The sequence below is a fragment of the Sprattus sprattus genome, assembly GCF_963457725.1.
Source record: "Sprattus sprattus genome assembly, chromosome: 5".
Lineage (NCBI taxonomy): Eukaryota > Metazoa > Chordata > Actinopteri > Clupeiformes > Clupeidae > Sprattus > Sprattus sprattus.
In genome coordinates, this window is record NC_137924.1 from 30,183,367 (window position 1) to 30,210,640 (window position 27,274).

General features: G+C 44.4%; 1 protein-coding gene across 1 annotated transcript; it reads left to right on the forward strand.

Annotated features, from left to right (window-relative positions):
- Window positions 1–2,956: 2,956 nt before the first annotated feature.
- On the forward strand, window positions 2,957–26,341 carry LOC308364934 (UPF0524 protein C3orf70 homolog B-like; the record flags this gene model as incomplete). Its single annotated transcript, XM_080838219.1, has 2 exons — window positions 2,957–3,140; window positions 25,659–26,341. 2 exons carry the CDS (start codon window positions 2,957–2,959, stop codon window positions 26,339–26,341), a joined length of 867 nt encoding a protein of 288 aa, XP_080694345.1.
- Window positions 26,342–27,274: the final 933 nt, after the last annotated feature.

Here is a 27,274-nt window from a genome sequence, read left to right on the forward strand (position 1 = left end):
GTTTGTGTGTTTGTGTGTTTGTCTGTGTCTGTGTGTGTGTGTGTGTGTGTGTGTGTGTGTGTCTGCCAGTCTGTGTCTGTGTCTGTGTCTGTGTCTGTGTCTGTGTCTGTGTCTGTGTCTGTGTCTGTGTCTGTGTCTGTGTCTGTGTCTGTGTCTGTGTCTGTGTCTGTGTCTGTGTGTTTGTCTGTGTCTGTGTCTGTGTCTGTGTCTGTATCTGTGTCTGTGTCTGTGTGTTTGTCTGTGTCTGTGTCTGTGTCTGTGTCTGTGTCTGTGTCTGTGTCTGTGTCTGTGTCTGTGTCTGTGTCTGTGTCTGTGTCTGTGTCTGTGTCTGTGTCTGTGTCTGTGTCTGTGTCTGTGTCTGTGTCTGGTTCTGCCACATAAGGGCTACATCACAGCCACGCAAGGGCCACATCACAGCCACATCACAGCCACATCAGGGCCACATCAGGGCTGCATCAGGGCCACATAAGGGCCACATCAGGGCCACATCACAGCCACATCAGGGCCACATTAGGGCCACATAAGGGCCACATAAGGGCCACATCAGTGCCACATCACAGCCACACAAGGGCCACATAAGGGCCACATCAGGGCCACATCACAGCCACACAAGGGCCACATAAGGGACACATAAGATCACATTCTGGTCCTGATCTGCTCCACATTGAGCAGCTGTCCTGGAGAGGCACAAGTGAGGACACCCGGCCAAGTGAGGACATGGCCAAGTCGACTAGGACATATTTACAAGCGCATCCTCTGCAATCTGACGTACTGATCACAGCAGAATACCCCCCCACCCACCCACCTCATGGTTCAGTACGTATAAAAATTATGCACATAAATAACACATAAACTTTCCACCCTCGCCTATCATCATATTTTATTCAGGTCCTCCACACTCTGGATGGGTTCGTGGCACTGGTGAGATGTATTTTTAGGCCCTTCACCTGAGCGTCTTCGTCAGCCACACGCAACGGAGGATGGGGGAGAATAACATTGGAATAAATCTGAGAAGGTCGTTCTTAATTCAATATCTAATTCCAATTTTCACACGGCGGTAGGGGTTTAGGGCCCAGTGGTGGAGAGTGTGTGTGTGTGTGTGTGTGTGTGTGCGTGTGGTTGTGCGTGCGTGCGTGCGTTTATGTGTGCTTGTGTGTGTGTGTGTGCCTGTGTGTGTGTTGGTGTGTGGTGTGGTGTGTGTGGGTGTATGTGCGTGCGTGTGTGCGTGTGTACGTGTATGTGTGTGTGTGTGTGTGTGTGTGTGTGTGTGTGTGTGTGTGTGTGTGTGTGTGTGTGTGTGTGTGTGCACGCATGCGTCTGAATGCCTGTGTGTGTGTATGCCAGTGTAGAAGGGGTGGTATCATTAGCACTATGTCCCAGTGGCATATGCCTCACCCTGCTGCCAGGATGAATTTCTCTGACATCTCTCCGTCGCGATGGAAGCAGATGCCCAACGCCTGCACAGCAGCACAGCCTTACAGCAGCTGCTGACTCAGCAACTGTCAGCACCCCCGCACCGAGCGGGAGTTCGGGGTGCTACGCTGCCCATCCATAACGGGCGCAACCTCAGTGCCCTCGGCCTTGCCTCATCCCCTGATGAAGACGTTCTTAAGCCATCTGCGGCAGGAGAGGGAAGCATTTTGACGTCAGTAATCAACATGTAATGAAAGCTGATTGTAAATTACTCCAAGCCTAGTTACCTACTTTTATCATATTCCTATAATTAATTCCGAATCGGGAGCTGTTGAGCCGTTGTTGAGACAAAATGTATTTTCGTTGTTTTTTATTGCGCAATCCATATTTTTGGTTATTACATTAAAGTCAATTTGTTTATTGCTTTAGGAGATATTAAATCAGTTCCCTCAGCTCCCAGGTCTGGCTATTGGCAATTTAATTAAATACCATTAAACATGCACGTGTCTCTCGGTGAAATGTAACTAGATTAACTTTCCGTTTGGGAGAGGAAGAGAACAGCGGCGTGAAATGAAGCATGTAAATTCATACGCTGCCCTCTCACACAGTTTTGTCTCTAGCAATTATCAAGAACTGACAATATATAACTGCTGTCAGTGCCCACTTTCCCGTGTGTGAAATACTCAATGACGTTTTATAAATATCCCGATAGAGAGGCAGGCAGGGGCTCGTAGTATGTGGGGGCACAGCGCGACCTACTGGGGAGCGCCTTCACTCCGCTGTGAGCCAGTTGTGGGAGACGCACTGGATGCGAGTGTCCAGTCAGTTTAGCGTCAAGCTGAGTGGCATTCAATCGAAGGCTGTCGCCAGACGTGCTGCTCTGCCGACAGCTGCATTTGAAATTGGGCATTGTCCAAGAAACTCTAAGCATAGCGACTGTTTGCACAAGGGTGAGTCCTGAACAGCGTGCCTGTACCTTCAGGAAATATAGACTTTTGTCTGTGTGATATGCAGGAGTATTGTCTTTTTCTTCGCTCTGTGGACCCCTCGCGTTGGTGGTGAAATATCAGTGTCGAAATGGTTTAATGAAGCATCGCTTCGGCAGGGATATGACCAGGGTTCCCGTCTTTGTGAAGTTCAGAGCAGATGTTTGAACTGGGGGAGCGGCAGAAACAATCCAGCACGGAGCTTCGCACCGTCTTTTTTGCATGGAAAGAGCCGTCTGTGGGGTAAGATGGATGAGAATAGATAGGGATTCATGTGGCGTTCGGTCTACTTTATTATTAGACTTTATTACTGTTGTAGCTGACTTCAGATTTGCATTGTACCTGGCTATAAGAGGAACATGTCATGTCAATGGAATACTTAGGGTTGAGGCAGGCTGCATGATATTGACATGTGTCACTTCATTTTCTTATTTAGCTTTTGGTTTGTTGTTCTCCAGGGACTTCAGCAGTCATGTAGAGAACAGTATGTAACGACTGTGAATACGGATGCACGCCTTTCCTCACCGTATCTGATTTGGGGATTTTAAAAGAAAGATATGGCCTCGTCGGGGGCGCAGAAGACTCCAAAGAACGAGAAGTTGGACGAAGCGCAAGCCCTGGCCAAGAGCTACGCTGGCAGACCAGACTTCCTTCCGTGCGACGGCCTCTCGATTTGCGCCACGCACAGCCACGGCAAGTGCTTCAAACTGCACTGGTGTTGCCACCTCGGATGGTGTCACTGTAAGTATATTCAGCTTTGATTGATTCAGACTACTGTTTATTCAGTATGGACTCTCTGAGGAGACACCCTTGAGTAAAAGATAACGGATGCAGCTGCGCTGCTGATGCAGATTAGACAGCAATTAAAACAGTGGTTATTCAGAGCACGTTTATTGTGTCAGTGTTCCCTGCCCTTGTAGTTGTAGTAAATGTGCTCTCAACAATCAATGGACTGTCATTATTAACATTAACATAAAAAAGGCTGGTCATTATGCAAAAGCATGTAATAAAAATGTTTGTGACAATTGAGGATAGGCTATTTCTGCCGTTACAGTTTCGTGCAAATGTAGACCTCACACTTGCTCTGGCCTGTTTCTAATAATTGTATTGTTATCAAAGTCTATTCACTTCATTGAACTTTATGCCCTTTCAAAGTAGTAGATTTTCGAAGCATGAAAGTAGAAAAGTAAATTTCATGCATGTTGTGTTTCCTTTCAACTCTATATCTTAAAGATAAACCCATTCAGATGCTGGATCAGCCTGTACTTCTAGACCCACACCCTATTAGACAGCTATAATATTTCAATAGAACCTGCTTTAATAGACTGTGACTGGGTCAGCTGTTTTCTCCCCCCGCCCCCACCCTGCCCTTGTGCGGGCCTCAAAGTGCATAGTCTGTGGCCAGCTCATCCGGGCTTAGCGAGAGGATGTGTTTTGTATGCCAGTGGATGTGGCAGTAATCCTCCAGAGCATAGCGCAGCCCCTACCTGAGCCCGCCTCTCAGAGAGTCAGTCATGGCCCAGACTCATCTCATGGTCATCAGAGGCAGAGCGTGGCTGTGACAGGGCTCCAATCTCCTGCGGATCACAGCTTTAGTGGGAGCCAGAGCACTGACATTCAACCCCAAATGATGTGAAGTGTCCTTATGATCTCTCTCTCTCTCTTTATATATAAATATATATATATATGTATAAATATATATATGCAGCGATATGAGAGGAAAATAAAAGAGTGTTTACTACGTACTTCAGTACAGCGTAATAAGGATGTACGTAATATTATATAAGGATATATAATAAGGATATTATTCTGTTTTATGTTAGTATAACAAAAAGGCTGGATTTGGGCTAGATCAGGGCTAGATTAGGACTAGATCAGGACTAGATTAGGCTTAGACGAGGGCTAGATCGTCGCTTTGGACAAAAGCGTCTGCTAAATGACTACATTTAAATGTAGATCAGGGCTAGATCAGGGTTAGATGAGGGTTAGATCAGGGTTAGATTAGGATTAGATGAGGGCTGGATCAGGGCTAGATCAGGGCTAGATCAGGGTTAGATTAGGGTTAGATGAGTGCTAGATCAGGGCTAGATTAGGGTTAGATTAGGGTTAGATCAGGGCTAGATCAGGGCTAGACCTGCAGTCTGCTCTCTGGCCATCTGTCTTCTTCTGTGGGGATAGGGGCGCCGCGCCAGAATGCATTTGGTTTAGTGAAGTCGTCTTAATTTTCGTTGTTGTGGATGGTACCATCGAGCAGTCTTTACAACCCAGACGGCTGCTGACGGGGATGCAACCCACTCCTGATCAAGCGTAGATCCATCAGAGCCAGAGCACCTGCAGAGTCACGCGCTCTCTGCCTAGATTATGTTGATTCAATCTGAATTAAAGTCAGTGGGAGGTATTGAAGGCAAGCAGGGGTATTTAGCACATTGGACCACCCCAGTGGTTTGTGGAGCCTACTCTCACATCCACACGCAAGGACTGTGGGTTTAACAGTGAGAGTGCTGTCTGTCTGGTTTACGTGAAGGAATAAAACATCAGGTATCGAGTCACACACAGACACACAGCAAGGCTTGACAAACTAGGACATATCTCAGAGATGTGGTTGACTGACTGCCGTTTGACCTTTGTTTTTTATCTCTTATAACTGCTGCGCTTATTTTTTCAAACGCTGCTGCTGCTGCTGGGCTGTGTGTGTGTGTGTGTGTGTGTGTGTTTTTGATCTGTATGAAAATGTGCCAATTTGTTTCGTCAGAGGGTTGACCAACTATTATGGTCTTTGACAAGTCAATGTTTGGCTGCTCTATATATCTCTATATAATTTCTGACTGACACCTTCTTAATATGTGTTTTTTTCCTTTGCTATCTTGCTCTTAGGCAAGTCAGACATCATTACAATGCGAGGAGAAAAACAAAGGGAATTTGGTACAACTTTATTCTGTTTTAAGACTGACACTATCCATGTCACAAACATGTTGTGGAAGATGTTAAATTAAAAAAAACACTTTTAGAGGTGTTGTGACTTTAATTATATTGGTAATATTTAAATATAATGGTAATATGACAATATTATCGGATATAATCTTTTGACAGGTGCCATGGATCATTCATGACAAGGTTATGTCAACATTTTTATGATGCGTGTCTTGTAAAACACCCCTTTCGGTTTTGGAAATCATTTTGGAGACAACTGCTCTCAAAGTGCTTTCCTCTCAATTTCCTTAAAAAAAACCGATGGCACTAATCACTCTTACGATTAGCCTTCTTACCAAAACAGTTTTCCCAAACTCCCGGCCCTATTGGTCAGCTTACCATTGATTGCGGACGGCTTGTGTTGTCCCCTCGACCCCCACACCCCCCCTCCGCATCAGCTGCTCCCCACTGATTTCCAATCACCCATGGAGCTTGTCTGGGCCACGGGAATAAATTAAACAGATTTAATTGCCCTGGTCTACAGCTGGTGCGAGGAAGCACGGCGACTCTCTCATTACTGTAAATTAGCCCTCTTTAGTGCCCCTGCCAATATGTCATGTCTGAAGCAAGCATGTCGTGCAAATTAGTGTGGGCTGGGTCTGCTCCAGACACACAGGCCCGGCTGGCTTGGGCCGGGTGGTACCATGCTGGGCTCGGGCAGGGTTAACGCAGATTGTTTGCGGGAAGTTCTTTAGAGGCTCCAGAAAGGAACCTAGGGTTCCGAGTAGGTTCAATGCAAGGTTATGTCTGGGTAGGGTTAGTGCAGATAGTGAACCAGCAGCCCCTGGGGAGATTTAGAGAATAATGACGTGAATGAAGTCACTTGTGTTAGTGAAAGGGTATTCAAATAAACAAAATGGTTCAGATAAGGTACGTTGTGTGCATTGTAATTTGTGGTACAAAAGTTAATTACATCCAAGAAAATGTGGCTGTGCTGTAATGGCGGAAAGTTTAGAGAATGCTATGCTCTTGGGTTAAAGTTGAACTTATAACCTTAAAAGAGTAGCTCATTTTCACAGGAGACTCCATGAAGGTTCACTGAGTAAGCCTTTCAAGTCCTAGACTACTAAGAGAAAGAGGAACCGTTAGCCGTGGTGGCTCCATGTTGGGGTCAGACTGGCAGGGGCTGTGTGTAAACGGTGTAGTTAGCTTATCTTCTCGGGAGACCCCATGAAGGATCACTATGGAAACTCGGTAACACTTTCTATGAAGCCCAGCGTTATAAGGCCCTATAAGGACATTATAAGGGCCTTAATAATGACTTATAGCGATTGCTACAATGACTTATAGCTACTTTATAACTACGTATAATGTCTTCATGATGACTCATAATCACCTTTATGATACATTATATCAGTTCATTATGAATGGTTATAATTAAAGACGGAATAATGCATTATAAATATGTGACTGTCGGGTAACACTTGCTATGAAGCCTGCCTTTATAAGGTCCTATAAGGACATTAATGATGACGTTTAAAAGTAGCTATAAGTCATTGTAGCACTCTTTATAACTATGTTTAGCATCTCCACAATGACTCATATCCACTGCTCTGAAACGTTATGTCAGTAAATTATAAATGGTTATAATCTAAGATAAAATGATGCATTATAAATATTAGTGCTGTCAGTTTAACGCGTTATTAACGGCATTAACGCGAACCCATTTTAACGCCATTGCACGATTAACGCGTTGTAAAAAAAAAAAAAAAAACTTTTAGATTAACGTTATTTTGCCCTCCCAAACTTTGTAGTAGGCTAACGTCACGTTTGAGTGAATGATGAGCGCGATACAGCGAAATGGATGATAAACAGCTTCTGAATAGAAAGTTTACCTTTAAAAGTTGTGTTGTGCAAAAGAAGCGAGCTTCACTGTTGTCTGAAAATGTCAACAGGCAGCTGGCAGCAAGAAATATTAAGCCATGGTTTAACTGCACTATAGGCTGAGTCCTTGTTTATCTTAAATGTGCACTTTAGCTATAATTTTATTTTGTACCGCCCTGTTTAGCAATGTTGTTTTTCAATAAAATAAAACATTGCTTAAAGCAAGCCAATCCACTTTTCCATGTTGATAACAGCACTAAAATAAAATAAAAATGATGGAAAAAAATAATTGAAGGGGCATTTAGAATAGGTAAAATTTGCGATCGCGATTAATTTTGATTAATTTAATCGTGATTAATTTTAAGTTAAAATGCGATTAATCGCGATTAAATATTTTAATCGTTTGACAGCACTAATAAATATGTGATCATAGGTTTGTGTGGGTAATCATGAATCCTATGAAGCCTGCATATATGAAGCACTATAAGAACATTCATAATACCTTTAAAAACTAGTTCAGTCATTGTGGCACTCATTATAACTATGTATATAGGTCTTCACGGCACATCATAACCACCTTTGTGATATATTATGCATATTCATTAATGGTTATTAGTATGGTGACTAGGCTGCTATACAGACATAGAATATTATAAACTTTTAGAAGGTCCTATAAGTCGACTTTGTCAGCTTTAAGTAAAGTGACAAAAGGGTGGTGTTGTTATGAAGAGAAGATAAGGCATTATGAACTTGTTAATAGTGCTGACAGTAAATACAACAGGATACAACAGGATACAGATGAAAACCCTTTTATTTAAATCAGCACTGGCTGAACATAGCCCAGAACATAGCATTGTAAGGGTGTTAAAAAGGGTGTTAAAAATAATTAAAAAAAAACAGCAAGCCTTCTGTAGACAACTTATTGATGTGACATACGGTATGACATTTTAATGGACGGCCATCAGGAGCAAGTCCCTATCAGTTTTCATCTTGCTTATTTTTTCTTGGATTTCTGGTGTCACAAGGGAACGGCACCTAGCAATATAATAATCTTATATCCCTTTTGCATAATATATCACAAAGGTGGTTCTGATGTGCCGTGAAGACCTATATACATAGTTATAATGAGTGCCACAATGACTTATCTAGTTTTTAAAGGTATTATGAATGTTCTTATAGTGCTTCATATATGCAGGCTTCATAGGATTCATGATTACCCACACAAACCTATGATCACATATTTATAATGCATCATTTTATCTTAGATTATAACCATTTATAATTAACTGACATAACGTTTCAGAGCAGTGGATATGAGTCATTGTGGAGATGCTAAACATAGTTATAAAGAGTGCTACAATGAGTTATAGCTACTTTTAAACGTCATCGTTAATGTCCTTATAGGATCTTATAAAGGCAGGCTTCATAGCAAGTGTTACCCGACAGTCACATATTTATAATGCATTATTCCGTCTTTAATTATAACCATTCATAATGAGCTGATATAATGTATCATAAAGGTGATTATGAGTCATCAGGAAGACATTATACGCAGTTATAAAGTAGCTATAAGTCATTGTAGCAATCGCTATAAGTCATTATTAAGGCCCTTATAATGTCCTTATAGGGCCTTATAACGCTGGGCTTCATAGAAAGTGTTACCGGAAACTCTTCCCTAAAACCTTTAAGGGCTCAAACCCCATACTGTTTTGAGAAGGAATCGTAGCACAGGATTCTGTTGTCTGAGTATAAAAAGGAAATCTTGTCAATTGTCAGATGCAAGAATTGTAATTTGGGTCACTTGCAGTCATGTCTATTTGTTACTTGCTATTGTCATGTCCCTCTCAATTCATCTAATCATAAAAGAAACTTCAACAATTAAGAGATGAATCACCGACGGTGCCAGAAACATCAGATATCACGTTGCTTCTTGTCTTCTACTCCATCATCTTAAGAATTGCAGCTGCCACTTCTCTGAATGGACTCCCACCCTCCTGCATTTTATATTTCTGAGTAGCAACATGAGCTTCTAATTGTTTGGGGCGGCTGGCGGTTTGCTCTTGGCGCTCACGCCTAATTGTGACAAAGCGCTGGTGAGGCCCCCTTCTAGATCTTACCGCTCATTTGTCTTCATTTGTGTCAACAGCTAGATGCCCTGCAGAAGCTCCTGAGGCTTGTCAGTATCGATCTGCGCTCCCGTTGTCCATCTCATCCCCACACCAAACCTGTTCGTTTTCTCTGAGCTTTCACAAACAAATAGGTGCTCTGCCTTCACTCTTTGAATGTCAATTTAGATCAGTTAAATCACCCCATATGTAGAATCATTTGTTTTAAGTATCTTGGGAAGACTCTTATGATAGGATTGGGATATTGGCAAGCTCAAACATAATTTGATCGCCCCATGTGTTAAATCATTGTATCTTATGGTCTACACTCTTATGTGTGTGTGTGGACTGTGACACAGGCAAGCTCAAGTCTGATTAAGACATTGTAGCAGGTAACATTAGTTATAACTTATGTGGATGAAAATACTTTACCTTCTTATTTGCTAAATAAATAGTGATATTAAGAGAAAACCCCTTCTGCCTTATAACATAAGTACGTATGGACAATTGAGGAATGTGTGGGGAAGCATTTATTATTGTGCTTTTGTAACAGTGGTTTAAATTTTTTTGAGAACAACATATTCACTTTTCAAATTCTCACAAGCTCCAGTGAGCGAGCTGTCGCCATACAGATGTTCCCTCCCTCTCCCTCACTGCCGAGTGAGAACGGTGGGACAACACAAGTCTTCCGGTTCTCGCCTGCTCGGTTCCTTCTTGTGTCTGTGCGGAACCATCTGTCGACTGCAAGAGAGGACCTGTGACAGTGATAGGGACAGATCTGAACAGGGCACATTTCTGGTTCCACAGCTGAAAATAAGAAAGGGAGACAGGTTTACTTAAGTTAAAGGAGGCTTGATTAACTAGAGGGCCTTCACTGCACAGACAAGGCTCCGGTCCTGTGTGACTGATGAGGGTGTGTGTGTGTGTGTGTGTGTGTGTGTGTGTGTGTGTGTGTGTGTGTGTGTGTGTGTGTGTGTGTGTGTGTGTGTGTGTGTGTGTGTGTGTGTGATAGTGTGTGTGTATGATGAGAGAGAGAGTGAGAGAGATAAAGGGATAAAATGTGTGTGTAAGAACAGAAACATATCTGTGTGTCATATACTGTACATCTGTCATTTTAAGCATGTGTGCTGTGTGTGTGTGTGTGTGTGTCTAGTGAGTAAGTGTGAAGAGCACTGATGTGTGAGAGAGTGTGTGTGTCTTCGAGAGTGGGTGCATAAATATGAGTGTGTATATGTGTGAATCTGTTTCTGCGAACGTGTTTGTGATGGCAAAAAATGTGCGTGTGTGTGCGTGTATGTGTGTGTGTGTGTGTGTATATGTGTATCTGTTTGCATTTATGAGTATGCATCTCTCTGTGTGCCTGTGTGTATGTGTGTGTGTGTGTGTCTGTGTGCGTGTGTGTCTGTGTTTTAGTGTGTTTGTGTGTGTGCCTATCCTTGAATGTAAGCCCCCCCCCACACACACACACACACACACACACACACACACACACACACACACACACACACACAGACCCCCACACACACTCTCACACACACACACACAGACCCCCACACACACTCTCACACACACACACACACACACACACACACACACACACACACACACACACACAGACAGACTGGACTTCAGTGGAGTGAGAGGAGGAGGAGGAGGAGGGGTGCTGCTGGGCTCTGGTGTTTTGGCTGGCTGCCCTCAGCTCCAGCTGTCAAGCGCTGATTTCCTCTGCGGGCTCTGGCTGCGAGATCCGGTCCGCTTTTGTTGGACAGATCTGAGAACACACACACACGCAAAAAAGAACGGATGGATGGAAACACGCAGAACTGAGCGCCGAGCCAACGGGTGAAACCCCACCCCGGTTCTCCGTGCCTGCGGGGGAAATACTCACGGAACGGTTATTATTTTTATTTAGATGCTCATTTATTCTCAGCCCATTTGAGATCACACAAACACACACACACACACACACACACACACACACACACACACACACACACAAACACAAACACACACACACACACACACACACACACACACACACACACACACACAAACTGTACATGCTGTTCAGATAACTGAGGGCTCATTGGCAGAGCAGCAGCCTCAGATATAAGGGATGGTGGAGAGGGAAATATGAACTTGTATTTATTGAGTTCAGATATAAGCACCTACAAGAGGGTCGGTGCCCACATCCCATAATATGCTGAGGTTATCAGCGCCTTACCCAGTGTTTTGTGAGAATGGCAATGTTTTATCTATTAGTTCATGTGTGGGTTATATACAGTGGGGAAAATAAGTATTTGAACCCCTGGCGATTTCACAAGTTTGGCCACTTGCAAAGAAATGTGTGATCTATAATTGTAATGTTAGGTGTATATTAACAGTGAGAAACAGAATATCAACAAAAAAATCCAGAAAAATGCATTTTATAACATTTATGACATTTATTTGCATTCGATGCAAAAAATAAGTATTTGAACCCCTAGCAAAACTGACTGACAAAAATGACTTAGTACTTAGTGGAATAACCCTTGTTGTCATGCACAGACTTCAGACGTTTCTTGTAGTTGGTCACCAGGTTTACACACATCTCAGGAGGGATTTTGGTCCACTCCTCTTTGCAGATCCTCTCCAAATCTTTAAGGTTGCGTTTTCAATGTGAGGGAATGAGGGAATGAGGTTCAAGCCCAATATTCCATGTTACATAGCCCCATCCATAGTCTCCTTGGTGCGTTTGAGTCTTCCTGTATTCTTCGCAGAGAAACAGCCCCAAAGCATAATGTTTCCACCTCCATGCTTGATGGTGGGTATGATGTACTCTTGGGGTCATATTCAGCATCCCCCCCCCCCCTGTCAAACACGGCAAGTCGAGTTGATGCCAAAGAGCTTGATTTTGGTATCATCTGACCACATTCTGTCTCCCAATCCTCCTATGAATCATTCAAGTGTGCCTTGGCAAACTTCAGATGGCCCTGTGCTTCCTTGAGCAGGGGAACCTTGCGAGTGCTGCAGTACTTAAAAAAATTACGGCGTGGTGTGTTGCCAATGGTTTTCTTGGTGACTGTGGTCCCAGCTGCCTTGAGATCATTCACAAGCTGCCCCTGTGTAGTTCTGTGGTTATTCTGCACCTTTCGAATGATCACTGATACCGCACGAGGGGATATCTTGCATGGAGCCCCAGACCTAGAGCGATTAACTTTTGTTTGGTGTTGCTTCCACTCTTTGGTCTTGCCCATGGTGGTGAGGTTGAAGGTGTGAAGTATGATTCTTTGGACAGGTTTCTTTTATAAACGTCACCAGTTGAGATAAGGTGTACCTGGTTAGAGCCAATGAGGACTAATCTGTGTGCTTCTTGGGCACATTCCTGGTCATTGGGAGCCAGAATTCTTGCTGTTTGCTTGGGGGTTCAAATACTTTTTTGCATGAAATGCAAATAAAGTCATAAATGTTATAAAATGCAGTTTTCTAAATTGTTTTGTTGATATTCTGTTTCTCACTGTGAAAATACACCTACCAAATACAATTCTAGATCACACATTTCTTTGCAAGTGGCCAAACTTGCGAAATCGGAAGGGGTTAAAATACTTATTTTCCCCACTGTATGTGGATGTTTTATTCATCAATAATGTATTATTTTATTTGTTTACTTTAACCTTTTTGATATGAGGTATAATATGGGACCACATGTATTCTTTTATAGATGTGTTATAAGTTTTTGGGCTGTTCTGTTAAAGATGTGCTCTGTTTGCTAAGCAAGACTTTAGGGGGAGAGAGGGGGGAGGGCAGTGAACACAGTCCTATATTTTACTTTGGGGCTTTTCAAGAATTTTTGGTTGACAGTGGAGATTAGACAGAACGTGAGTGATGCGAGAAATGACCTTGGGCTAGACTCAGACATCAGTCCTTGTAGGTAGTAGACCCATATAAGGTATGGGCTGCTGATGCTAGGGCTCCCCATACACAGGCTTACATACATATGCTCAGGCTCAGGAAACTGATGCTAGGGCCCCCCCCCCCCCCCATACACAGGCCTACATATATGCTCAGGGCACTGGCAGCCTCATCGGTGCCCCTCTGCTATGCCAATGTGTCTTTTGTCAGACATAAAATAAACTACGTATGTATTTTTCTTTAACCACAGTAGAACTGACAGCACGTTTGTTGAATGCTCTGAAGGAGCTGAACCTTGACACCAGTTATCTTCCACTCTGATACGTATATACAGAGCTGAGGTAATGGGACGCACTCAGCCCTACATATCATACTTAGGCTTAATTCAGGGAGAACACTGCCATTGTTCTGTCTTTATGTGTTATCTAGAGGACATAACATAGCTAGATATGTGTGTATTGTTAACCTAGATGGGACTGGACACATCTGGAGTGCTCTGGGGTGTATTAAGCAAGCAGTAGTCTCAAGGAAGAGGAATAATATAGAGAACACTATTTGTTCTGTTGCACTTAGATATACGGACCCAGGAGAGCTGCAAAGCACTCAGTCCTACTTGCTCAAGGCGAGGCCAGTGACTGCGCCACCGTTGTTCTTCGAATGTGCCGGTATAGTTCCTCATACGAGATATAAAGGAAGTAGATGTTTGTTTATTTTTAATCCAGTTGGGACTGGAAATGTTTGGAGTGCTTCTAAGAGAACTGAATTGAGTTTAATTTAGCACACTGGCAGTCGCCCCAAATATGAGGCGTGATGTAGAAGGAACTATGGATGTGCGGGTCTGGTTCTGTGACGGTTCTACGGTTACAGTTCTACGGTTCTGGTTCTGTTACACCGAGATACCTAAGGACCTAGGGGCCTAGGGGCCTAAGGGCCTAAGACGTTGAATGCATACAGTCCAATGTGAAGCCATTATAGGAGTTTCACTGCGCCCTGTCATTGTGTGCAGATGTTTCATGTAAAGGACATGAAATAACCAGGAGTGTGTTTCTTGTTAACCTAGTTTGGGACTGGACATATTTGGAGAGCTCCTGAGACAATGGAGAATTCATCAGCTCGTCTCAGATATGAGGAATGATCCGGAGGGAATTTTGGGTCGTATCGGTTCTGGTACAGTGAGATATAAGCACCTGGGGGAGTACAGTGCACACACTCCCAGATAATAAGCTTAGATGTAGGCCAGTAGAAGTCTTACTTTGGTGTGTGTTTGTGTGAGTGTATGTATTTGTGTGTGTGTGTGTGTGTTTGTGGAAACGTCTTATTTTGCCTGGGCGTGTTGTTTTAAAATCCAGTGAGAAATTAAACTTTCCACAAAGGCATGTTTTTAGGAGTGGTGATATTTTCTTCCCTGACAGGAGACATTTCAGTGCACCAATCTCTCAGTGCGTGCACATGATGGCAGTACTCCGATCCGATCTGATTCTCTCCATGGGGTCTCCATGGGGGGTTAACTGCACAAAAACACATGGCAGTGACAAATCCAGATCTTGGCCGCGTCAGTTCAAATCAAATGCGGAATGTTTACATCTGCTACCGTTGATTATACAGTAAATACGTTGTGAAATGAAACAAAAACACACCACAGTTAAAGTTATATTAGTATTGATTGATTCACATCGATATGAATGGATTACATGACTAACAACTGGTGGAAAAGTAATATGAAAATATTTGTTCACTGAATTAGCGCGTTCTGTCCAAAACAGTTGCGTTCCAGTTTCAAAGTTTCAGTTTCGGTTTCAGTATTTCAACGTGAATGAGAGGGAGCACAAGAACTGAGCGTCTAGCAGCGATTATCATGTCATAGACATATATGGGCAGGATCTCAAGCACGTGCAAAAGTTGTTGTTGTCTAATTGGAATCTAGATTCGAGAGACACATGCGTGCCCAGTCCGTTTCCCAGCGGAATCAAATCGTGTATCCCGGGGTTTACATCGGAGTCCAGTCAGACTCAAGTCGGACACAAGAAATCTAGATTTGGGGAGACACATGTGTCCAATTTCCGATTTAAATCGGACTGAAATCGGAAATTGGACACATGTGTCCACACTGACAGACTATCACCGCACAAGTCTGATTTATCTATCTGGCAAAAAAGTTCATTTTTCTCTTTATTGAAAGTGTAGCCCATTTTTTCTATATATTTCAGTATTTAAGTTTAAATAGTCTACTAAGAAAACCAGGGTTTATATTCCTTTTATTTCCATAGAGAATAGAGCTGGGCTGGGTTCCCAAAAAGCACAGTAAGCCTCAGTCCTTCGTAGAATTCGTCTCATAAATCATAACACAATTTCGGAGCGTTTCCCGAAAGCATCGTAACTTAAGTACTCCTTGAAAAAGGCTTAGACGGCTTAGGAGTTCTGGGCCACTGGGGTCACCAGCAGGACACACAGGGAAATTACAACTAACGATACATTTATCAACGGTATTTCTCCCGCCCTTTATATTTATTGTTGTCAATCAGCTTTTGGCTAATAAAAAAGCATTATTTTAAGCTTGAAGAAATACGATTACACTATGGACACATCTTTGGGAAAGTAATGCAATGAGGCATTGGTAAGAGTCGTTACTGATTCAATTTCTCTGAGCTTTTTGCCTATTGCTCTGAGCTCTGGTCTTTTATGAAGGGGCATACTGGAGCCTACCTTCAGCAGGGCCTCGGCCTAGCCCACAAACTGGTACAGAAACTGGAAGAGATAAGGGGGGAAAGGTCCATTGGAGAAAAATAATGGATAAGAGCGAGAATTAATTAAAGTGGAGTAACGAACATAAAGCCTAAAATATCCTACAAATATTTCCTTATTTCCTTATAATCTTTCTCAGCCTCTTCCCTGAAATTCCTTCTTTGAGGATTCCCAAATTCCTTCTTCGAGGATTCCCCACTCTTGCTCGGGCAGCATGCCGCTCACTCTAGGATGCTTGCAAGTGGCAAAGAGCAGGTCTGACAAGCTTCAATTATGTATCAATGAATTAAACTGTTTTGAAGGACAGAAGAGGCACTAAGGTTTCTTCCTGGCGAACACTGTCCCGAACCCACTGCGAGATTGCCATCCTCTTACATTGTTTGAAGTGATTGCTCGACAATGCTATTGGTCTGCTTTAACCAAAGCTTTCGCTAATTAAAATCGGTATGGCTCTGCTGACTTGACCACACCTTTACCGCTGGCTCTGCCGACTTAATGCCTTTGACCACGCCTTTACTGCTGGCTCTGCAGCATGTTGATTTTTTTGCAACAGTTTGCACAATCCCCATTTCCACCAGCAATTTTCGCCATCAAAATAGGGCAGGGCCCCATGTGTGTGTATGTGTTTGAGTGTGTGTGTGTGTGTGCGTGTGTGTGTGTGTGCAAGAGAGAGAGAGAGACATAGAGAGAGAGAGTGAGAGGGAGACAGGTTTTGGAATAGCCTTGTTTCAGAAAAATGTGCCAGAGGTAGAGTTGGCAGTTGGCATTGCATCGTGTTTTGTTTCTGTGAACTCTGCTGTACCCACTCCCCCCACCCCCCAATCTTCCTCCTGTCAGATCCCGGTTCCTGCCGGTGTTGGTGGGTGCAAATGATACATGCAGTGCTGTTTCGGTTCCTCGCCTGCTCTCCAGGGGTGTTCCACTCAGATGCAGCTGCTTCTGGTGAAACGAGTAGACCCCCATACCCCCCCCCCCCCCCCCCTCCCTTCCCTTGTCTAGTGGTATGAGATATGCACCCCTGTTCTTCCTCCTTCCTCTAGTAATATCAGGTATGCACCCCTGTTCCCGGGCTACTGCTGCTCCTGAGGAAAATATAAACTCGCCAAAACAACAGCACAGACGTGATAACCATACTCTGCAGAGAAAAAGCAGCACAGTTGTAGCCTGTGTTTGGAAACTTTTCCGACTGACACCTGATTTGCCTTGTAATGAAGCTAATTGCATTCTGAGCGGTGAATCCGTATTGTGGTTGCACCGCTTTAATAACATACCACATGGGGATACAAGCTCCGCAGTAATTCTTTCCACATCTTCAGTTGTTGTTTCTCATCCAAACATGAGGGATGTTGGCTCCTTCCTAACCATCAACTCTCCCAGCCAACATTCCTTAATTTTGTCCTCGCAGGGCTTCCATACCCCTTGATGCTTCCACTGCTGTTAGATTGCCTCTCTCCACCAGAGCCATTCTCATTGAGCTGTGCTGTGTGTCCCCAGGCGGTTGTAAGGATGTATATGAAGCCATTACTCTGAATTGCTGGGCGATGGCAACAAGCTAATGAATGCCAGTGCAGCGGAGATTCATGTCGGCAGCCAGAAGCACAGGGAGGGCGTTATTGCCTCCTATAACCCTAGTGGCATTTAGATGGAGACACTCCCAGTGGCTCGCTCCACCACCGCACCGCACCACACAGCAGTGGGGCCTCACGCTGTTAGGAAGCTCTTTTCATTTTTTTATTTCACAGATAAATAATTTATAGAGCACTGGCCTCTTAAGTACAGGAGCATAAACACATCAGGCAAGTCAAACGTTCCTGCCTACAAAGCAGCCCAGGGTGGAACGGCTGCTTAACCCCTATACAACAAGCTAAGATGGACCGTCATCTACTTAACCCCTATACAACAAGCTGAGATGGACTCTCTTGCTTAACCCATATACAACAAGCTGAGAAGGACTGTCTTCTGCTTAACCCCTATACAACAAGCTGAGATGGACCGTCATCTGCTTAACCCCTATACAACTAGCTGAGATGGACCGTCTTCTGCTTTCTTTCACTGCTCTGTCCCACCTCAAATGACGAGGCCTACTCACAGTGTACTATTGTACTAGTGTGTTATTACTGGACGTCTGTAATTAACATACAACCTGATGCACTCACTATGACCCCATTGACCCGATTGACCCCACCCCTATGTACTTCTTGAAAACATGCTAATGTGAAAAGTATGCTGTACTTGTTAATGAATAAACCCTAAACCTCACTCTAAGAACACTGTACACTAAGTAAACTTGCTATTTAAGTATGAACTCCATAGCACTCGAGGGCACTTCCTTTAATGCATGGATAGCGTCTCTTTGCCCCTGTGAAGGGTTGAGTGGCTGTTTGGTGGCTGGCAGGGCTGGGGCGGTTAGTGGCTGTTTGGTGGCTGGCAGGGCTGGGGTGGTGAGTGGCTGTTTGGTGGCTGGCAGGGCTGGGGCAGTTAGTGGCTGTTTGGCCCTGTGCAGGGCTGGGGTGGTGAGTGGCTGTTTGGTGGCTGGCAGGGCTGGGGTGGTGAGCAGTGGCGGCGCCAGGGGGGGGCTAGGGGGTGCTAGAGCACCCCCTAGATTGGCCATAGCACCCCCATAGCACCCCCAAGAAAATAATGGTTTATTTAGGCCTATTATTGTTATTTAATTTCATTCTGAGTTCTTAATAAAATGTATTAATAATAATATTTTAATCACAAAAGAAAATAACAGATTGAAATAAACAGATTGTTCACGTAGCACGACACAGACACGTCGCGTGAACGTGATTGTTCAATGAGTAGTAGGCAGTAACAGTAATCCTCGCGATCGGTCAATTCTAAGTCAAGCGTTCACAAAATCACGAAAATAGATCGGTATTTGATCCGCAAATTTCCTCGAGTTGAATAAGATGTTCAAGAGGAAGAAAAATGCAAGAGGTGTTGGATTCTGATTCTGATGTAGAAGAAGAGGAACATCCTGGTCCAAGTCAACCCTTCACCTCTACTGAGGGCGCTGCTAGCCATGCTGCTAGCACCCTGGGTGACTTAAGCATGAGGATTCAGCAAACAGGGGTAATGTCCGCGAGTTGCTATCTGTAATTGGAACATTTGATAAAACCGTTCAGAAAAAGTTAGATAACAACCCGTCAAATGCAAAGTATGTGCACCATGACTTGCAGAATGAGATCATCAATGTAATGGCAGAAATGATTAGGAAACAATTAAGGGATGTTTTAAGCATAGTTTTGTGCGCACTTTTTGATACACTTTTTGATCTCTTATTATTGTGGTTTCTACTTTTTGGTCTCATTCATGTTTTTATTGATTGTGACCTAAAATAATATAGCCTACACTTTTTGAAAGCATTTCTGACTCTTTGCCTTTTAAGTTAATTCTATCTGATATTCTTATCTGCCGTCTTTAGTTAGAAGTGTATTGAACTTGGTATGTTTAGTTTAATTTGTCGTATGGTAGTGGTGACCTGGTAGTCATCTGGCGCAAACTTTAATCCTCACACTGAAGTAAGTGAAGTATTTGGGATTACGCTATCTATAACATGCTGCATCCATTTTGACCGTCGGAGATGAACGCAGCTTTGTGCGCGTCCGTCAGAAGTAGCCTAATGATAATAATAATACGATCGATTTGAATGACGCTTTTTATGTACCCCAAAGACGCGTTAGAGATCAAACGTCTAAACATATGTGACGATATGGTGGGGAGGTGTTGTAGTAGAGAAAAATGAGACTCATATGCTATCACCCTAAATTCATAGCACCCTCAGTAAAACGCCGAGCACCCCCATAGCACCACCAGAAAAAAATCTCTGGCGCCGCCACTGGTGGTGAGTGGCTGTTTGGCCCTGTGCAGGGCTGGGGCAGTTAGTGGCTGTTTGTCCCTGTGCAGGGCTGGGGTGGTGAGGGTCGACCTTGAATAATCCCTCAGATGTAATGAGGGGGAAGGGGGAGCGGAGAGACCTAGAAAGACTAATTCTCCATCACCGTGACGGATAAAGTGGCAGTGGGCTTGTGCATTATTCATGTGTGTGTATGTGTGTGAAAGAGGGTTGGAGCGAGTTAGAAACGGTGACAGGCTGTGACAGTGTATGTATGTGTGCGTGTGTATGTGTGTGTCTGTGTGTGTCCGTGTGTGTGTGTGTGTGTCTGTGTGTGTGTGTGTGTGTGTGTGTTTGTGTTTGTACTGTCTGGCATTTTTTATGCGTGTTTGGAAATGGTGGGGTCTATTTGTGCATATGATGGAGGTAAAAATGAGTGTGTGTGCGTTAGTGCATGTGTGTGTGTGTGCATGCGTGTGTGTGTGTGTAGTGCGGTTTTATTCCCTTCGGTTTGTTCATTTTTGTTTGTTTAGTTATTTATTTTTGTATTTTTATACTTTCCCATAAATAACTGGCTGGTGCTTACAGATCCTGGTGTCCCCGTGTGGTTTGTGTCAGAACAGTGGCACGTGAGTCTCTATGGTCACTTCTCACTTCTCCAGCCCACCTCCCTCTAGGCTGATCAGACCTGAGAAAAGCTCTCCTTTCCCAAGCACAGCACTTATTCATCCATACAAAGGAAATACTCCTGCTGCAGCAACTTTATCTATCAAAACCTCACTCAGTCTCTACAGCATCGCCATGTTTCCCCAGCACAGGTTAACCCATTAGTGCAATAGGTTCCCCACTAGTGCAATAGGTTCCCCACTAGTGCAATAGGTTCCCCATTAGTGCAATAGGTTCCCCATTAGTGCGATCAAAGGGATCACCCCACCCCTACTGAGGGACCGGCAGATGCACACAAAAGGATGCAGCAAGTGGCAGTCATTAATTAAACAGAGAAACAAATGTGTATGTGTACTAGTGTGTATACATACACGTACATAAATATATATGTGTGTGTGTGATTGTGTGTGTGTGTGTGTGTGTGTGTGTGTGTGTGTGTGTGTGTGTGTGTGTGTGTGTGTGTGTGTGTGTGTGTCTGTGTGTGTGTGTGTGTGTTAGTGAGTGTGCGTGATTGTTTACGTGTGTTCACGGATGTGTGTGTGCTCAGAGAGTACCCAGTAGCTGCAGATGTGTTGTGGCACAAAGCTGAGCAGAGCTGGTCTGAGTGGAGGGTATGGAGGGAAGGGGATTAGTGACCTGATCTGGCCTCCAGTCTGGCAGCTGGACCTGCCCACCTCCTCCCACCTCCTACCCCAGGATTTACTGCAGCCCTGGGGCTGCCTCCACCACTGCACAGGACGGCAGAACAGAGGGAGAGAGAGAGAGAGAGAGAAGGATAGAGAGAGAGGGAGGGAGAGAGAGAGAGACACACATAAACACACACACACACACACACATATACTGTATGCATCAGAGGTCATAGATGCAGACAAACACACACGCACACACACACATGCATTCACACCTACAGCGCTATTAGCCCACACTCACCTACGTACACTCACACACACACCCACACATTCAAACTGTATGCATGAGACAAAAACGCAGACCCACACATACTCTCTCTCTCTCTCTCTCTCTCTCTCACACACACGCACACACACATAAACCCACACACACACACACACACACACACACACACACGCACACACACACACACACACACACACACACACAAACCCACACACACACACACACACACACACACACAGGGTCACTACACTCTGGATTCTCATTAGACAAGTGTGAATACAAGCAGAGATGCAGATGCAAACTCACACACAAAAACTCAAACACTCGGACACACAACCTCACTCACACACACACACAAACTCAATCACACACACAAACTCACTCACTTACAAACACAAACTAAATCACACACAAACCTAAACCCTTCACCCACAATCTCCCTTGCTGTCAATCATCCTGTCAGTCGTCCTGTCTCTGGCCTCCCTGCTGAGACCCTGGAACAAATCCGTTCAGGACAAAAATAAGCATTTACAGAACACTTCCTGTTTTAAAAGTAGGAGCAGCCCAGAGTGCAAACATAGTCAGGGAAATACAGTATGGTGACTTTTTCTGAACATGCTGCAAGATTTGGTTTGCAGGTAACACCTGTCCAGGTTATTAGGAGTCAGAAGAAGAGGCTGTAATTGACTGTTTCATGGTGTCATACACACAACCTAACAGATACATACGGTTGGTGCACGCATACACACAAACACATAAAAACACACACACAAACACACACACACATACACACACACACACACACACACACACACACACACACACACACACACACACACACACACACACACACACACACACACACACATACGTGTCTGCACGCACGCACAGAGAAAATAGAGGTACAGTCTTTAGCCTCATGTTTATCTTTCCAGTACCTTCTTCATCTTTCGTCTTTATCTCTTCCATCTCTTTCTTTGTCTCCCTCTCTCTCTCTGTCTCTCTCTCACACAAACACACACACAGGGTCGCTACACTCTGGATTGTGTGAAGTGCTTAGACAAGAAGAGACGCAGACGAAACTCACACATCTGTCTATCTCCCTCTCTGTTCATCTCTCTGTCTCTCTCCCTCTGTCTATCTCACACACACACACACACGCACACACACACACACACACACACTCCTGTTACCTCCTTGTCCAGCATTCTCTTGTGTTTGATAGTGCTCTGCATTGGACCATCCTAATACAGAGATGTATTGGGATGTTGTTCTTAGTTTACAACTCCACATAAAAGCACATAATTAATTCCGCCGTAGCTCCAGTAAGAACCCATTTATTTCCTGTGCTGCTGCCTTCAAATGAAATGGCAAGGGACCTTTCTGGCTATAAACAATATTTGCAGGTCTACTGAAGTGAGTACAACATAGTTGCCCTTTGAAGAAATGGGGTTTGGTTTGTGATTGATGACTTATGTGTGTAGTGAATGATGGTGACTTACAGGGTTTAGGTATAAATGACACTTTAGGTTTTAATTACACTACCAGGACATGCTGAGAACCTGGTGACAGCTACCATGGATGTAGCTGTAACGTGTGTGTGTGTGTGTGTGTGTGTGTGTGTGTGTGTGTGTGTGTGTGTGTGTGTGTGTGTGTGTGTGTGTGTGTGTGTGTGCGTGTGAGGTCAGAGGACACTTGACTGTGTGTCTGTTCCATCCCTGTTGGACTCGTCGATCTCGACTCTCCACCACGAACCCTGCCACGCACACGCACACACACCGAACACTCACACACACACTGAACGGCACTTCAAAGTAGCACTCTGCAACTCCCTGACACAAAGTGGCAGGCTGGGTGGATCTGCTGAAGCAGGGGCTCTCCAGGAAAGGCTCTACTCGGGAAAGGATGATTAAACGGAGACAGAATCCAGGCAAAACTCGACGTTTAAACAGACCACGGCCGGATCTGTTCATCAGTCACTGACTATCTGGCAGGAGATGGCAAAGCACTCTGGCGAGAGGCAATCAGCGCGAAACTATTATGTATCATTGAGCCAAAGGCTGTTTATCTAGTATGGATAAGTCTCTGTGTTTAGCTGTGGTTTGAAGAGAGCTCCTGGAGATTCTCTATCGACAGAAACATTAAAGATTACCCTGGATTAGCTTTCACAGTGCAGGTGTACACCAAGACTAAATAAGTACTAACAGCCTAGATTATTTTAACAGTGCAGGTGTACACTACGACTAAAGGAGTACTAACAGTCTAGATCAGGGGTCCGCGACGGCATTGCAGGGGGGCCGCGGCATGAGCCTGTGTTGATCAGTTCAACATTGAATTTTTTTAATTGTATAAATTCCCTTTGATATTTCAACACATTTCCAGATTACTCTTGAATATCGTGAAAAATATCTAAAATTATAAAAATATGTCAATCTAAAGTCTGAAAAGCCAAGTTGCATTGCTTGAAAAATACCAATGTAGACCCATATTCAGCGAATAAATTACACTGACAAGTGCTATAGGCGGAATATCTGTGCAGGGGGAGGGGGCGTGGCAGCAGTGGTTAGTGATCTACCCTGATAATTTCACACATTTAAGTGTTATAGGTAGAATATCTGTGCAGGGGGAGGGGGCGTGGCGGCGGCGGTTATAATCACGCACCCGCAGGCATATTAGTGGCCAATTACAAATTACTTTCTAGTCAGAATGGTGGTCCCTGGGACAAACTCAGTTGAAAACCCCTGGTCTAGATTATCTTAACAGTGCAGGTGTACACTAAGAGTAAAGAAGTACTAACAGTCTAGATTATCTAAACAAAACAGTCTGTTTTTTATTCAGACGGTGAATGTCCCATATGGTCTTACACAAGAGTAACAAAATAGATCTGGGAATATATATATATATATTTATATAAAGATTTGTTTCCCACACTGTTTTATTCAGTTGAATAATTAATAGCCTGGCTTGGGCTTAGTTGCAATTCTGCGTTTTTCTGTTCTGGTCCGTATGCGCTGGTCCAGATGCAAGCCCAGGGGAACCGCTTGGACAGAACCGACCAAGTGTTCCCTGCGACACTCTTTGGGAACCCTCAAAGAATGGGTACTGATATAAATAAGGAGTTCTCGCCAATGTCGGAAGCTGAAGCACAACAGGGCCCAAAAGACGAGGATTGCCTCTGTCCTTTACACAGTCATTTCCCAGCAGCCCACGCCGCAGAGAGAGAGACAGTGAGAGCGAGAGCGTGGTTACATGGCTTTCAGATTTCAGTAAACCGATGTATTTCCTTTTCATGGAAGAATAACAAAACAGCATTTCCAATTCAGAAAGAACACGTGAACGCCTCTTAGCGCTCCCATTGTCTGTGTGCTCCACGTTATTCATATAACCACCTTCGGAGAGCTTTTCTCTGCACCACTTTGCAACAAAGCTCCTGGTTGAAGAGGGAGGGATAGCAGACATCTTAATAGTCAATCATCCAGCATCACATTGGCGCCTCTCAAACAATTATGCTAGATGGGAATCCCAGGTGCCTCTTTCAAAAGACATCCTTTGATGCTCCCTATTAATGTCGAGTGCTCTAGAAGTCTTTTAAGTTGTTTGTTGGAGCCGTCGTGAAGACTTTTAAAACTTCATTGTGCAATCTGCCACGTCTGCTTTGAGTTTTTGTATTAGAAGTGCCCCTGATGTATTCGTGCCATTAAAATCAGTTGTAATTACTCATTATCTAACGCTCAGGTGACTAAAATAATCTCATGGTTCATCCACCCTCCTTCTAAATGATTGATGCCCCATTTGAATGAACCTGGTCTGGCGACTGTGAATCCTTACAAGACAAGAAAAATGGATGATGTGCTTGAGAGGGAGAGTAGATCTGAACCAACTCTGTTGTTCTGTGCATCTGACAATAAAAGACTTGACTTGAGAGACACACACACACACACACACACACACACACACACACACACACACACACACACACACACACCTGGGTGCCTTGTGACAGTGAGTTGTCTTTTTCCTCCAGGTGTGTCTGTAGTTCATCGTGCTTTAGCTGTCGGTTTGATCCCCTGCTACGTTTGTACACCAACAATTACAGACGTGTCGTGAGATATATATTTAGCAGCATTATATCTGTATATAAAAGACATATTCACATACATACATGCTGATACATATGTAGTGCATATATAGATATACATAAATGTATAGCTCTGATTAATATTGTACTGATTGTAATAGTGCTGATGTTGGCATACTTAAAAAGTAAAAGTGAGATCCTGACTGTGCTTGTGTGTGTGTGTGCAGGTAAATATGTGTACCAGCCGATGACGAGGGTGGGCCAGCTTCCCAGCACCGCAGTGCCTCCAAGTCCGTCGGAACCCACCGACACCATCTCCCTCTCCATCTCCCTGACGGAGCGCTTCCTACGCCTCGCCCCCTGGTTCCTGCCCCCGCCGTGCCCTGACTCGCCCCGCTACTGCGTCATCTCTGACCTCTTCATCGATGACTACGTCGTCAAGCGCATCAACGGCAAGATGTGCTACGTGCAGAGGCCGCCGCCCATGATGCCTATAGCTCCACCCCCTATCCAGCCACACCCCCGGCCCCCTACTCCCCCTCCCTCTCAGACGCAGCCTCAGCTCCCTTGCCCAGCCTATCGGATTGCTCAGGAGGAAGCCTCGCCCCTCGGGCCAGCCCCACAGAGCTGCAGTCCAGTGGAGAAAGCCAAAGGCCCCAAAATGGACCACTGCTCCTCCCCCTCGACCTCAGAGGATTCTGGGATCAACGCGATTGGGGGGAACTTCCTGGAGTCGTGCGAGGAAGACTCGTGCGAGGAGGAAGAGGTGGGGGAGGGGGTGGGAGAGGAAGATGAGCTGAGCTCGGACGGGAAGTCCAGCCCAACCAGCTGGGACCAGGACGAGTGCTCACTCCTCTCCCCCTCCAAGTCCCTGGTGGAGATCATAGAGAACATTGAAACCACTGTGTGACTCAAGTCATATTCCCACTCGCGTTGAAAGCTGTGATTTCACTAACATTATGCCATGTTGGTGCTATGTGGGAATAGGAGCAAGTGTCGGTTTGTCATGATCGATGGCTAACTGGGGATGGTAATTTGTCATCTATTCCAGATTATTTTGATCTGGCATTGTTGCGGATTTCATATGTGAGAGTGGTCAAGACTCTCTCTGTGTTACACAACTCCTCACAATCAAACCAGATCTCACAGCTCTTCTCTTCTCCACAGAACCTTTCCATACAAAGGATCTTTTACAGGCTGAAAAGGGTTCTGGTTAGGAAAGGGATTTTTTTTAAAGTTTCAAACTGCTCCAAAGTTGATAGCCAAATTGTTCAAAAAAGCATCTTACATTAGACAATTTTAAGAGGAACCTTAAAAGGACAAACATGAGAACCTTTTTTAAGAGTGCGCCACCCCTGTGTCTTTCTCTCTTATGGTTGTTTATCCTTCACCGATGTTTCTGCGAGGACAACTAAACAAGCAGGACCTAAAGGCACCTCTGCTTGCAGTGCACTTGTCCGCTCACATTTGGTTGGACATGGCTGACCAGAAGGCACTGTTAGCGTAGCCACGGCTAACTCAGGGCTGGGATCCAGCATGGACATGGTCCAGAGCCAGCTGGCCTCCTTCTCACTTCCCCTGAGCCTTTGGATCTCGTGCATGGCTTGTCAGATGGTAGAGGACAACAAGCATGGCTGTTCACTTTTATACAAAAGCCCAAGAAAACACAAAAACAAAATCACAAATCACAAGTCACCTGCACGCTAAGGGGCTCACAGCAGAAGACAATGATAGTGCTAGCCTGTAACTATGGTACACTTTCCTTAAGGTGGGGTTCACACCGAATATAATGAAGAGGCAGCAGCAAAGCCTAAATCAACGCTTAGACCATAATTCTATTAAA